This window comes from Saccostrea cucullata, unplaced genomic scaffold (assembly GCF_032062105.1).
Source record: "Saccostrea cucullata isolate Sc308-1 unplaced genomic scaffold, CSIRO_AGI_Scuc_v1 ctg6368, whole genome shotgun sequence".
NCBI classification, from domain to species: domain Eukaryota; kingdom Metazoa; phylum Mollusca; class Bivalvia; order Ostreida; family Ostreidae; genus Saccostrea; species Saccostrea cuccullata.
The window spans coordinates 84,066-100,017 of NW_026925837.1; the positions used below are offsets into that span (position 1 = coordinate 84,066).

The following is a 15,952-nucleotide window of genomic DNA, read 5'->3' on the forward strand; positions in this document are numbered from 1 at the left end:
CCCCAACTTCGTTTGGGGAACATAATTAATAACTATCGAAGTACACGATGTATTAATTCTTAACACCGACATGCCCACGGCCACGCACGTGTGAACGAGGACTGGGTGCAATTAAAACTTTTAGACGACAGAGGTGGATGTAAACTGTTTGCTAATACACAGGCGTGAATTATTGTATGTTTTGAAGTATTTATTGTGTTTAAGTTTATTTACTATTAATGAAAAAAATTAAATGGAGAAACAAGAGACCGATGGTAAAAATAATACGTAAATTGTATTTTAAGTATATCAAGACTTCCACAACTAAATGCAAATTACTTGCCGAAGCCCCTTGTCAATTACAAATGAAGTACAATAACACGGGATAGAGAAATATTTTTTTTAGTTAGGCACGTAAATAGGTCAAGAAAGCGATTAAAATAGAAAATGATTTTATGCACCAGTGTTTGGAATTGACTTGAAGATTAAATAAAAGATGGGCGAAGTAATCTATGGATTCGATATGATTAAAATTCAGTAATTAATATTTCTTTGTAATGTACACAATTGATCTTAAACGCGATCACCGATACATGCACTTGCTTTGTTTATGTCCACTGGTAGTGTATACTGGTGACCTCGATCGGCAGCGTGGGATCGCGAGTTAGGTTACATAACTTTAAACATCAAGTGAAGATGAAGATTGTATAAAGCATGCAGTTAACGATCGTGAATTATTCGATGCTTAAAGTTTAAAATTATTTAATATATAGTTTGCTGTAATAATAAACGTAGAAACGTAGATTTAATATACTCCGTTTTTGAACACTATAAAAGTAACTGAAAAAAAGAAAGACTACATGTAGTTGTAATAGATAATTATAATTAAATAGTGAACCATAAAGCACATTAAAAACTTATTAAGAAGAAAATTTACAATAAACACCGTAAGGTATATTACTTATAGCAAGCTTGTTTAAGTTATACACATGAAGAGGTCTGGTTTACTTGCTGAATGGAAACGTTACTTGTTAACCTGACCTGCTTTCGACTGCGTATTATGCAATAACCCCGGTATATTCGAACAAATAAACATTCTCATCAGATCAAAAATGTGTTAAAGAACAATTTTGTCCGCATGATCCAGATCGAAAAATTTACCGTTTTTGAGTTATAAAGCAAAAACTTCCAAGCTCTATAGATCCCTAATTTTAGGGGCCAGCCCCTTTTCTTTAGTATCAAATGAAAGCTCTTGCAATTATGCACAACTTTTCTTTTACATGTCTTAACAAAATATTTTTAGTTTTCAAGGTATAAAGGAAAATATGTCAAATTTTTTGCTGTTTTCTGCGTTCTAACTTTTGACCCCTCTCTAGCGCCATTTTAAATGCAAAAATCAAAAAACAAAAATCGATGTGCACAACTTCAATGCTTCCTCTTTTCAATTTCAAAGGGTTTTGTGCTCCATTTATTACCTTTTCTGAGCCTTTGTCTGGAATACAGAGGTATGAAAAATTCAGTCAAAGGGCAATAACTCGTAAATAGAAGATAATTTCCGAATTGTTAACAATATTCGAAAAGGGTTTGGGGAAGTCTAAAAGCTCTGAAAATTTGCACAAAATCCGTTCAGGAATGAGGAAGATATGAAGCTTCAAAGTTGGCGTCTAGGAAAAGGAAAAAAAAGAATTAATAAGAACTAGAGCAAAGCTCGTTGCTTAGCAACGAGTAGGTCTTCCGTCCGGTTTTGACCGGAAGTGCCGAAAGTGACATCTTAAAAGAAAGCAATAAGCTAAGTCGTCTCCAGTGACTTTATAATTTCAATTTTGTATCAAAATGTCACGACAGCCGTCGTGCTCTGTCCAGTCAGATATAACAAGATTTTTTTTTTATTTACAATTTTTTTTTATCTATAAATAAAATCAATAAAAACAATATTTACAACATATTTTACAGCTATTATTTACAATACACAGAAATTAAAGTCTCTATTAATCCTCAATATCGTTGACTCTAAACCACGTCTATCCAGACACGACCCGTTTCACGACGGACTCCCGCCAACTGGCTCCCAGTGGGTATCCCGGTCTGGTAAGTTCATTGCCAACACACACATGGATAGATTAACATTGGATAACATCAGGAACCTTTGAATTAAATAACATTTTTTTAAGTCACAAGCCACGTATACAAAAGGAAAACTCAAGTCACCATTGACTACAATTGCACTTATGGCACACCATACAATCAGTCCCGGTAATTTTAACCGAACACTATTATAATAAGAAAAACGTTAAGAATACACAACATCTTAACAAAAGTGGTTTTAACTATTAAACCCACAACACCGACTTTATAAGCGGCAAAACAAAATAGCCTACGTGCGTATATAACTCAGTACATTGCACAAAAATAGAACAATAAACGCATGAGTAACTCTACCCAGCAAAACCTGTATACGTAAATAGTAACAAAAACATTAATTAACTCAAGTTCTTAAATAGTTCTACGTTTTAAATGTATTACTCAAAAACTTACATATGAAATAAAAAACAAACTTACCCCTTTGGAGAAATGGTTACCGTTGAAAGAAAAAATTTAGCCACTCATCTTGGACTGTATGTCAACCATTTAAAAGCTATGAAAACGTGGACCCTGGTTACCTGGTCAGCTATGCAGCGATTTAAATACCCCAAAATACAATAGGTCGTAACTGACCAATACCTGCAAAACTTAACTGAGGTTCAATAAGGTAACAAAAGTATAGAGGTCCAGTAAAGGGTAAATAAAATAAAAACCATAAACATAATGTAAATGCAATTAAAATTAAATATTGATTGTGACAATATCTCCCCAACATAAGAAAGTTCAACGAACTTTTGAAAAAACACAATCAATAAAAGCATAAAATCGACTATACATAATTATATACATATCTAAATTCTGCTAAGACAATCAGCTCCTACATTTTCAGAACCCTTGATGGAAATAATGCGAAACCTGTAGGGTTGCAGAAGTAATGCCCAGCGCATCAGACGTGCATTAGACACCTTGGCTTTGGTAAGATATACTAGTGGTTGATGATCTGTCTCTAGTAGGAATTCCTTACCATACAAATACCTGCGGAACTTTTGAACTGCCCAGATTATCGCATAGCACTCTTTCTCGATTGTAGAGTAATTTACCTGACATTTGGAAAGTTTCTTGCTAGCGTATGCGACAGGTTTCTTCACACCATCTTCGTACTGCATCAAAACTGCCCCAACACCACGATCTGGCGCATCTGTCTGTAAAACAAAGCTTTCATTTAAATCAGGTAGTTTGAGAACTGGTGTTACCGTTAAAGCTTTCTTGAGAGTGATGAATGCATTTTCTTGTGGCTCTTTCCAAATCACTTTGTTCGGCTGGCCTTTCTTGGTAAGATCTGATAAAGGCGAAGCAATAGCTGAAAAATTCGGAATGAATTTACGATAAAATCCTACCAGACCTAAAAATGATCGCACTTGCTTCTTCGTTGAAGGTTGGGTAAAGTTGTGAATGGCGGAAACTTTGTCAGGAAGAGGTCTAAGTTCTTCATTTCCTGCAATATGTCCGAGACACTCAAGACTCCGGTAACCAATAAAACACTTACTTGGTTTCACAGTCAAATTCGCAGCACGAAGTCTTAGCAGAAGTTCCCGAATTACATTAACATGTTCCTGAAATGTTCGAGTGTACACAATCACATCGTCTATAAAGTTATCCACACACTGCATTCCGTCTAAGAGCTTACGCATCAGGCGACTGAAACTTGCGGAAGCGTTTATCAAGCCAAAGGGCATCACCCTGAATTGAAACAAACCAAGTGGCGTTTGGAAAGCGGTGATCTCCTTCGCTGCATCATCCAAAGGTAACTGCCAGTATCCCTTAGATAGATCAAATTTGAACACATATTTACAGCCAGATAATTGTACATAAATATCATCAGCACTTGGAATGGTTTCTGCATCGAAAACAGTTACTTTATTAATTGCACGAAAATCGATACAAAACCTGTTCGAACCGTCCTTCTTTTTCACGATGACTATCGGGGAACTGTATGGACTCGTCGAAGGCTCGATCACTTCGGCTTCCACCATCTTTCTTACCTCGTCACAAACAACGTCTTTTGAAGTAAACGGCAGAGGATAAGGTTTGGTGCGAATAGGCTGGTCACTAGTCAACTTGATATGATGAACTCCGAGATTCGTCAAACCAGGTACATCTGATAAAACATCTGAAAAATTCTCTAGTAATGTCTTGACTTCTGCTTTTTCATTCTCAGTTAGTTCATCACTTACTTTCACATCTGCCGGTCCCTCATTTTTCGTTTCTCCTAGAGAATCACACAACAGCTCATCGTCGCTCTCTCCATCATCATCTAGATCGAGTACTGCGGCGCCTACAACACCTAGAACACCTGTCTCATCATTACTCTCGTTTGCTCTGTCAATGTACAACTTCAACATATTTGCATGAAATGTTTTGATTTTTCCATTCACGTTAATTCTGTAATCAACTTTTCCTAGTCTCTCTATAATTTCATATGGACCTTTCCATTGCATTTGTAATTTGTTACTGGCAGTTGGTAAAAGAATAAGAACTTTCTCACCTTTTGACATTTGTCTGTTCCGTGCTCCCTTGTTATAATACTTCCGGTATTTCTCTGACGACTTTTGTAGATTCTCTCTCGCTAATCTGCACGTAGCTTCTAGTCGTTCCTTCAAATCAACAACATACTGGTATGTAGTTCTAACCTCTGAATCTGCTACTTCTTTAGTCCACAACTCCCTCAAAATCTTCATAGGTCCTCTAACTTCGTGTCCGTAAACCAGTTCAAACGGTGAGAATCCTAGACTCTCCTGTGGTGCATCACGGTAAGCAAACAATGAGGCTGATAGATACTTATCCCAATCAGTAGGACGTTCCGCACATAACCGTCGGAGTATCTGCTTCAATGTACCGTTGAACCGCTCGACCAGTCCATTGCACATGGGGTGGTACGGTGTCGTTGTTAACTGTCGTATAGAAAGTAAACGACTAACCTCTGTCATCAGCTCGGATGTAAATTGTGACCCCATATCCGTGAGCATTTCCTTCGGTACTCCTACTCTACAAAATACATCTACCAGAGCCTCAGCGACTCGTTCAGTGTCAATTCCTTTTAAAGCAATTGCCTCTGGGTAACGGGTAGCAAAGTCAACAATAGTCAAAATGTAACGATTACCCTTACTGGTTGCTGGCTGGATAGGTCCTACCAAATCGACAGCTACACGTCTGAACGGTACCTCAATAATAGGCATATCTCCGAGTGGTACCTTTGTAGTCCTGCCTTTCGGAGTAGTACGTTGACAGATGTCGCATGATCTGCAGAATCGACGTACGTCCGCTTGAACTCCCGGCCAATAAAATTCTGCAAGGACTTTGCTGGCTGTCCTGGAAGTACCTAGGTGACCTGTCATAATAGATTCATGAGCAAGCGAAAGAACTTTAGTCCTATATTTCTTTGGAACAACTAGCTGTGTAAAACGTTTACCATTCTGATGTTTATCTGACTGGAAGACACGATAAATGATACCTTTTTTACTAATGTAAGATACCTTGGAGTCGTCGTCTTGTCCTACCAAAGAGCGTATCTTGGCTAACGTCTCGTCTTTCTCCTGTGCTGCCTTGATGTCGTCAGGACATATCTCAGCGTCAATAATATCTGGAACATGAAGAGATTTAGTCTTCTTACCTTCCTTTTGAGCTTGTTGCCTTGTCACTACTGCATGCGCTTGATAAGGTGTCCAGTTTCTATCCGGATCCTTTGGATCTCTTGCGTTGGGGATGTTCCCTATGATCAAGGAATACAATGGATTTTCTAAACACCAAGCGTCTATTTCACCCACAAAGTAAGGAGTGTCTATTTTCACTCGCGCAACAGGTGCCTGAATCCTAGATCCATCCGCCAGAACACAAATTCGATGATTTCCCGTAAGCTGAACATCATCTATCAAATCCCTACGAACTACAACACCGTTACAACCAGTGTCTCTAAGCACTGTCACAAAATGTTCATTTAACTTGCCATTACAGGTAGGCATATCTTCAAGAGATGCACTAACGTTACACGATGAAGTGTTTACAAGGTCCATTGAATTTGACGCCATCGAAAATGTTGATGTGTTTATAAAGGAAGTAAAAGTTCCACACTTGCCTTGTAATTCTGAGTTCTTTGTCGTAGATTCCTTTTCTGTACGATCGACGACAACATTCAATGAGTTCCGGTTCTTCTGAGTCTGGTGGCACTGAGATGCTATGTGGCCCAGTCTGTCACACTTGAAGCAACGAACTTCTTTCTTCATTGGAGTTTTCATGGGTTGAAACTTCAATCCTGGCTTCTGATCTCGCTGTTCCTGTTCTCTCGATGCCTGACTTTTTCCTGGAGAGTTCTCTTTCTTGCTAAAATGAACTAATGTCTGAATGTTAACATGCCTTGCCTCTCTAAACTGATCTGCTAAATCACACATTTCTCTGATGTTTTTCGGTATGCGTTCTTTCAAAAACAATGTCAATTCTTTGTTACACATGAACAGAAACTGATCTCTGAGTATCATATCGTAGAGGCCATCAAAAGTCTTGTTAACTCGACCAAGTTCAATCCACCTATCGAGATAACTACCGAGACGAACAACAAACTGTGAAAAAGTTTCCCCTACCTCAGGTCTGCTCTTACGGAACTTTTGACGAAATCCATCCTCCGTCTTTTCAAACCTTTTTAGTAACGCCGTCTTCAAAGCATCATAGTCCAACGCTTTCTCCTGCGGCAACAGTGCATACACATCCAGTGCACGACCTCTGAGTAGTGCGCTCAAGTTAACAGCCCAACTGTCAAACTTCCATTTCTGTGCTGCAGCGTACCTTTCAAAACGTCTCAAATAAGAATCAATATCATCCTTAACTTCATCGAATACAGGCATTTTTGGAAACTTTGCATTACTAGAATTTTCTGATTTCGTTTCTGACTCCTTTACAGCTAACTTTTGCTCTAAGGTTTGAATAGTTTGCATGAATTTACTCTCAATCTCTTCCATACCTTTCTTTTCCTGTAGTTTGAGTTTCTCAATTTCAAGTGCTTCTCTACTGAGATGATACTCCCTGTCCTGCTTCTCTTTCTCCCTTTCCGCCGCTCATAGCTCACGCTGATGTGCCTGTTGTTGCTGTATAAACTGCTGCAAGTCCGCACCAGTCAAGTTCAGACTCTGTCCATATTCTGCAAGTTCTTTCAATGTCGACATTGTAATAGAACTTAACACTAACTGACTAAATATGAAAAATATTACTACAATCCAGTAGAACAACATTGATTTTCGATTTTTTGATATTCACAAAAATGAAATGTTGAAAATCTTTCTCAAAAATGTGTATACTTGTATCTCAACAGATAAATTAAGTATACAAACTCAATTCATACGAAACAAAGCAACGGTAACCTAGCTTTCTCCATTTGGGGCTCCATCAATAAACCAAGTACTCACACCTGACTGAACAGACTAATCCCACTTCTGACACCAATTTGTCACGACAGCCGTCGTGCTCTGTCCAGTCAGATATAACAAGATTTTTTTTTTATTTACAATTTTTTTTTATCTATAAATAAAATCAATAAAAACAATATTTACAACATATTTTACAGCTATTATTTACAATACACAGAAATTAAAGTCTCTATTAATCCTCAATATCGTTGACTCTAAACCACGTCTATCCAGACACGACCCGTTTCACGACGGACTCCCGCCAACTGGCTCCCAGTGGGTATCCCGGTCTGGTAAGTTCATTGCCAACACACACATGGATAGATTAACATTGGATAACATCAGGAACCTTTGAATTAAATAACATTTTTTTAAGTCACAAGCCACGTATACAAAAGGAAAACTCAAGTCACCATTGACTACAATTGCACTTATGGCACACCATACAATCAGTCCCGGTAATTTTAACCGAACACTATTATAATAAGAAAAACGTTAAGAATACACAACATCTTAACAAAAGTGGTTTTAACTATTAAACCCACAACACCGACTTTATAAGCGGCAAAACAAAATAGCCTACGTGCGTATATAACTCAGTACATTGCACAAAAATAGAACAATAAACGCATGAGTAACTCTACCCAGCAAAACCTGTATACGTAAATAGTAACAAAAACATTAATTAACTCAAGTTCTTAAATAGTTCTACGTTTTAAATGTATTACTCAAAAACTTACATATGAAATAAAAAACAAACTTACCCCTTTGGAGAAATGGTTACCGTTGAAAGAAAAAATTTAGCCACTCATCTTGGACTGTATGTCAACCATTTAAAAGCTATGAAAACGTGGACCCTGGTTACCTGGTCAGCTATGCAGCGATTTAAATACCCCAAAATACAATAGGTCGTAACTGACCAATACCTGCAAAACTTAACTGAGGTTCAATAAGGTAACAAAAGTATAGAGGTCCAGTAAAGGGTAAATAAAATAAAAACCATAAACATAATGTAAATGCAATTAAAATTAAATATTGATTGTGACAATATCTCCCCAACATAAGAAAGTTCAACGAACTTTTGAAAAAACACAATCAATAAAAGCATAAAATCGACTATACATAATTATATACATATCTAAATTCTGCTAAGACAATCAGCTCCTACATTTTCAGAACCCTTGATGGAAATAATGCGAAACCTGTAGGGTTGCAGAAGTAATGCCCAGCGCATCAGACGTGCATTAGACACCTTGGCTTTGGTAAGATATACTAGTGGTTGATGATCTGTCTCTAGTAGGAATTCCTTACCATACAAATACCTGCGGAACTTTTGAACTGCCCAGATTATCGCATAGCACTCTTTCTCGATTGTAGAGTAATTTACCTGACATTTGGAAAGTTTCTTGCTAGCGTATGCGACAGGTTTCTTCACACCATCTTCGTACTGCATCAAAACTGCCCCAACACCACGATCTGACGCATCAGTCTGTAAAACAAAGCTTTCATTTAAATCAGGTAGTTTGAGAACTGGTGTTACCGTTAAAGCTTTCTTGAGAGTGATGAATGCATTTTCTTGTGGCTCTTTCCAAATCACTTTGTTCGGCTGGCCTTTCTTGGTAAGATCTGATAAAGGCGAAGCAATAGCTGAAAAATTCGGAATGAATTTACGATAAAATCCTACCAGACCTAAAAATGATCGCACTTGCTTCTTCGTTGAAGGTTGGGTAAAGTTGTGAATGGCGGAAACTTTGTCAGGAAGAGGTCTAAGTTCTTCATTTCCTGCAATATGTCCGAGACACTCAAGACTCCGGTAACCAATAAAACACTTACTTGGTTTCACAGTCAAATTCGCAGCACGAAGTCTTAGCAGAAGTTCCCGAATTACATTAACATGTTCCTGAAATGTTCGAGTGTACACAATCACATCGTCTATAAAGTTATCCACACACTGCATTCCGTCTAAGAGCTTACGCATCAGGCGACTGAAACTTGCGGAAGCGTTTATCAAGCCAAAGGGCATCACCCTGAATTGAAACAAACCAAGTGGCGTTTGGAAAGCGGTGATCTCCTTCGCTGCATCATCCAAAGGTAACTGCCAGTATCCCTTAGATAGATCAAATTTGAACACATATTTACAGCCAGATAATTGTACATAAATATCATCAGCACTTGGAATGGTTTCTGCATCGAAAACAGTTACTTTATTAATTGCACGAAAATCGATACAAAACCTGTTCGAACCGTCCTTCTTTTTCACGATGACTATCGGGGAACTGTATGGACTCGTCGAAGGCTCGATCACTTCGGCTTCCACCATCTTTCTTACCTCGTCACAAACAACGTCTTTTGAAGTAAACGGCAGAGGATAAGGTTTGGTGCGAATAGGCTGGTCACTAGTCAACTTGATATGATGAACTCCGAGATTCGTCAAACCAGGTACATCTGATAAAACATCTGAAAAATTCTCTAGTAATGTCTTGACTTCTGCTTTTTCATTCTCAGTTAGTTCATCACTTACTTTCACATCTGCCGGTCCCTCATTTTTCGTTTCTCCTAGAGAATCACACAACAGCTCATCGTCGCTCTCTCCATCATCATCTAGATCGAGTACTGCGGCGCCTACAACACCTAGAACACCTGTCTCATCATTACTCTCGTTTGCTCTGTCAATGTACAACTTCAACATATTTGCATGAAATGTTTTGATTTTTCCATTCACGTTAATTCTGTAATCAACTTTTCCTAGTCTCTCTATAATTTCATATGGACCTTTCCATTGCATTTGTAATTTGTTACTGGCAGTTGGTAAAAGAATAAGAACTTTCTCACCTTTTGACATTTGTCTGTTCCGTGCTCCCTTGTTATAATACTTCCGGTATTTCTCTGACGACTTTTGTAGATTCTCTCTCGCTAATCTGCACGTAGCTTCTAGTCGTTCCTTCAAATCAACAACATACTGGTATGTAGTTCTAACCTCTGAATCTGCTACTTCTTTAGTCCACAACTCCCTCAAAATCTTCATAGGTCCTCTAACTTCGTGTCCGTAAACCAGTTCAAACGGTGAGAATCCTAGACTCTCCTGTGGTGCATCACGGTAAGCAAACAATGAGGCTGATAGATACTTATCCCAATCAGTAGGACGTTCCGCACATAACCGTCGGAGTATCTGCTTCAATGTACCGTTGAACCGCTCGACCAGTCCATTGCACATGGGGTGGTACGGTGTCGTTGTTAACTGTCGTATAGAAAGTAAACGACTAACCTCTGTCATCAGCTCGGATGTAAATTGTGACCCCATATCCATGAGCATTTCCTTCGGTACTCCTACTCTACAAAATACATCTACCAGAGCCTCAGCGACTCGTTCAGTGTCAATTCCTTTTAAAGCAATTGCCTCTGGGTAACGGGTAGCAAAGTCAACAATAGTCAAAATGTAACGATTACCCTTACTGGTTGCTGGCTGGATAGGTCCTACCAAATCGACAGCTACACGTCTGAACGGTACCTCAATAATAGGCATATCTCCGAGTGGTACCTTTGTAGTCCTGCCTTTCGGAGTAGTACGTTGACAGATGTCGCATGATCTGCAGAATCGACGTACGTCCGCTTGAACTCCCGGCCAATAAAATTCTGCAAGGACTTTGCTGGCTGTCCTGGAAGTACCTAGGTGACCTGTCATAATAGATTCATGAGCAAGCGAAAGAACTTTAGTCCTATATTTCTTTGGAACAACTAGCTGTGTAAAACGTTTACCATTCTGATGTTTATCTGACTGGAAGACACGATAAATGATACCTTTTTTACTAATGTAAGATACCTTGGAGTCGTCGTCTTGTCCTACCAAAGAGCGTATCTTGGCTAACGTCTCGTCTTTCTCCTGTGCTGCCTTGATGTCGTCAGGACATATCTCAGCGTCAATAATATCTGGAACATGAAGAGATTTAGTCTTCTTACCTTCCTTTTGAGCTTGTTGCCTTGTCACTACTGCATGCGCTTGATAAGGTGTCCAGTTTCTATCCGGATCCTTTGGATCTCTTGCGTTGGGGATGTTCCCTATGATCAAGGAATACAATGGATTTTCTAAACACCAAGCGTCTATTTCACCCACAAAGTAAGGAGTGTCTATTTTCACTCGCGCAACAGGTGCCTGAATCCTAGATCCATCCGCCAGAACACAAATTCGATGATTTCCCGTAAGCTGAACATCATCTATCAAATCCCTACGAACTACAACACCGTTACAACCAGTGTCTCTAAGCACTGTCACAAAATGTTCATTTAACTTGCCATTACAGGTAGGCATATCTTCAAGAGATGCACTAACGTTACACGATGAAGTGTTTACAAGGTCCATTGAATTTGACGCCATCGAAAATGTTGATGTGTTTATAAAGGAAGTAAAAGTTCCACACTTGCCTTGTAATTCTGAGTTCTTTGTCGTAGATTCCTTTTCTGTACGATCGACGACAACATTCAATGAGTTCCGGTTCTTCTGAGTCTGGTGGCACTGAGATGCTATGTGGCCCAGTCTGTCACACTTGAAGCAACGAACTTCTTTCTTCATTGGAGTTTTCATGGGTTGAAACTTCAATCCTGGCTTCTGATCTCGCTGTTCCTGTTCTCTCGATGCCTGACTTTTTCCTGGAGAGTTCTCTTTCTTGCTAAAATGAACTAATGTCTGAATGTTAACATGCCTTGCCTCTCTAAACTGATCTGCTAAATCACACATTTCTCTGATGTTTTTCGGTATGCGTTCTTTCAAAAACAATGTCAATTCTTTGTTACACATGAACAGAAACTGATCTCTGAGTATCATATCGTAGAGGCCATCAAAAGTCTTGTTAACTCGACCAAGTTCAATCCACCTATCGAGATAACTACCGAGACGAACAACAAACTGTGAAAAAGTTCCCCCTACCTCAGGTCTGCTCTTACGGAACTTTTGACGAAATCCATCCTCCGTCTTTTCAAACCTTTTTAGTAACGCCGTCTTCAAAGCATCATAGTCCAACGCTTTCTCCTGCGGCAACAGTGCATACACATCCAGTGCACGACCTCTGAGTAGTGCGCTCAAGTTAACAGCCCAACTGTCAAACTTCCATTTCTGTGCTGCAGCGTACCTTTCAAAACGTCTCAAATAAGAATCAATATCATCCTTAACTTCATCGAATACAGGCATTTTTGGAAACTTTGCATTACTAGAATTTTCTGATTTCGTTTCTGACTCCTTTACAGCTAACTTTTGCTCTAAGGTTTGAATAGTTTGCATGAATTTACTCTCAATCTCTTCCATACCTTTCTTTTCCTGTAGTTTGAGTTTCTCAATTTCAAGTGCTTCTCTACTGAGATGATACTCCCTGTCCTGCTTCTCTTCTCCCTTTCCGCCGCTCGTAGCTCACGCTGATGTGCCTGTTGTTGCTGTATAAACTGCTGCAAGTCCGCACCAGTCAAGTTCAGACTCTGTCCATATTCTGCAAGTTCTTTCAATGTCGACATTGTAATAGAACTTAACACTAACTGACTAAATATGAAAAATATTACTACAATCCAGTAGAACAACATTGATTTTCAAAACAAAAATGAAATGTGGAAAATCTTTCTCAAAAATGTGTATACTTGTATCTCAACAGATAAATTAAGTATACAAACTCAATTCATACGAAACAAAGCAACGGTAACCTAGCTTTCTCCATTTGGGGCTCCATCAATAAACCAAGTACTCACACCTGACTGAACAGACTAATCCCACTTCTGACACCAATTTGTCACGACAGCCGTCGTGCTCTGTCCAGTCAGATATAACAAGATTTTTTTTTTATTTACAATTTTTTTTTATCTATAAATAAAATCAATAAAAACAATATTTACAACATATTTTACAGCTATTATTTACAATACACAGAAATTAAAGTCTCTATTAATCCTCAATATCGTTGACTCTAAACCACGTCTATCCAGACACGACCCGTTTCACGACGGACTCCCGCCAACTGGCTCCCAGTGGGTATCCCGGTCTGGTAAGTTCATTGCCAACACACACATGGATAGATTAACATTGGATAACATCAGGAACCTTTGAATTAAATAACATTTTTTTAAGTCACAAGCCACGTATACAAAAGGAAAACTCAAGTCACCATTGACTACAATTGCACTTATGGCACACCATACAATCAGTCCCGGTAATTTTAACCGAACACTATTATAATAAGAAAAACGTTAAGAATACACAACATCTTAACAAAAGTGGTTTTAACTATTAAACCCACAACACCGACTTTATAAGCGGCAAAACAAAATAGCCTACGTGCGTATATAACTCAGTACATTGCACAAAAATAGAACAATAAACGCATGAGTAACTCTACCCAGCAAAACCTGTATACGTAAATAGTAACAAAAACATTAATTAACTCAAGTTCTTAAATAGTTCTACGTTTTAAATGTATCACTCAAAAACTTACATATGAAATAAAAAACAAACTTACCCCTTTGGAGAAATGGTTACCGTTGAAAGAAAAAATTTAGCCACTCATCTTGGACTGTATGTCAACCATTTAAAAGCTATGAAAACGTGGACCCTGGTTACCTGGTCAGCTATGCAGCGATTTAAATACCCCAAAATACAATAGGTCGTAACTGACCAATACCTGCAAAACTTAACTGAGGTTCAATAAGGTAACAAAAGTATAGAGGTCCAGTAAAGGGTAAATAAAATAAAAACCATAAACATAATGTAAATGCAATTAAAATTAAATATTGATTGTGACACAAAAACCTTCAAAATAAGCTATTTTTGGCTACTTCCGGTTGAACCGGAAGTGACGCCGACGGACGGAAAATTAATTTTTGTGCTCCCAGAGACATATGTTATCCAAAAACCTGTCATGAATGGCAAATATACGCGTTTTTCGACTACTTCCGGTTTGGCCGGAAGTGACGACGCCGGACGTATTTAGACGACTTCAATAGATGTAGCTTGACATTTTGAACAAGTTTGCTTCTTTGACGTATTGCAAATTCTCAATACTTTTTGAGATATAAAGAAAAAACTTTTGGCCCCTCATTTTAGGGGCTAGCCCCTTTTACAAGATATCATTTGAAAGATCTTGAAATTCTACACTTCTTTTGTTCTATATGTTTTAACAAAATATTTCCAGGTAAAAAGATGTCGTAGAAAAGGTGTTAAAAATTTTGAAATTCGTGATACGACAATTTTCGGGCCATAGCGAGCGCCGACGTGCGGCACTTCCGAAGGCGGCGTGCGGCACTTCCGAAAAAAATGAAATACTTTATACATATCTATAGACTTTGGTCTATCATACCTCAAAGTTTCATGATTCTATCTTGAGCCATTATTGAGAAAGTCTGAAGACAACCTGACCCTTCAAAAATCATAAAATCGGCAATATCTCCAAACCGGAAGTGATGTCATCAAATCCGAAAAAAATGCATAAGGTTCCAGATAAGTTACATGAGTCCTGAAAGTTTCATGGAAATCCATCGAGCCGTTTCTGAGAAATCGCGTGCACAAAATCAGTAAGAAAAAAAGAATAATAATAATAACTAGAAAAAAGCTCGTTGCAAAGCAACAAGTAGGTCTTCCGTCCTGTTTGACCGGAAGTAGCTTTCATTTTTAACAAAAATAAGAAATAACACCTAAAATGGTTTGAATCCTCTAAAGCTATGTTAATTAATGCAAAAATAAGCAATTTCTTGCTACTTCCGGTTTGACCGGAAGTGACGACGACAGACGGAAAATTAATTTTTATGCTCCCAAAGACATATGTTACCCAAAAACTTGTCAAGAACGGCAAAAATACGCGTTTTCGGACTACTTCCAGTTTGGCCGGAAGTGACGTCGCCGGATGTATTTTGACGACTCCAATAGATTAAGCTTGACATTTTGGACAACATTGCTCCTTTGATGTATTACAAATTCTCAATACTTTTTGAGATAAAAAGGAAAATCTTTCGGCCCCTCTCGGCCCTTTATTTTAGGGGCCAGCCCTTTTTTCGAGATATCATTTGAAAGATCTGAAATTCTACACTTTTTTTGTTCTATATCTTTTAACAAAATATTTCCAGGTAAAAAGATATTGTAGAAAAGGTGGTAAAAATTTTGAAATTCGCGATGGGACAATGTTCGGGCCATAGCGAGCGCCGATGTGCGGCACTTCAGATAGAAATAAAATAATTTTTACATATCTAAAGACTTCGGACTATCATACCTGAAATGTTCACGTTTCTATCTATAGCCATTTTTTAGAACGTTTGAGGACAACCTGACCCTTCAAAAATCATAAAATCGACAATATCTCCAAACCGGAAGTGACGTCATCAAATCGGTAAAAAATGCATAAGGTTCAAGTAATGTTACATCAGTCCTGAAAGTTTCATGAAAATCCATCGAGCCGTTTTTGAGAAATCGCGTG

General features: G+C 38.3%; 1 protein-coding gene across 1 annotated transcript; it reads right to left on the reverse strand.

Annotated features, from left to right (window-relative positions):
* Window positions 1-3,367: 3,367 nt before the first annotated feature.
* Window positions 3,368-7,340, reverse strand: LOC134269878 (uncharacterized). Its single transcript, XM_062752066.1, is given in 2 exon segments — window positions 3,368-3,400; window positions 3,459-7,340. Coding segments are annotated over 2 exon segments (3,915 nt in total).
* Between the last annotated feature and the right edge of the window lie 8,612 nt (window positions 7,341-15,952).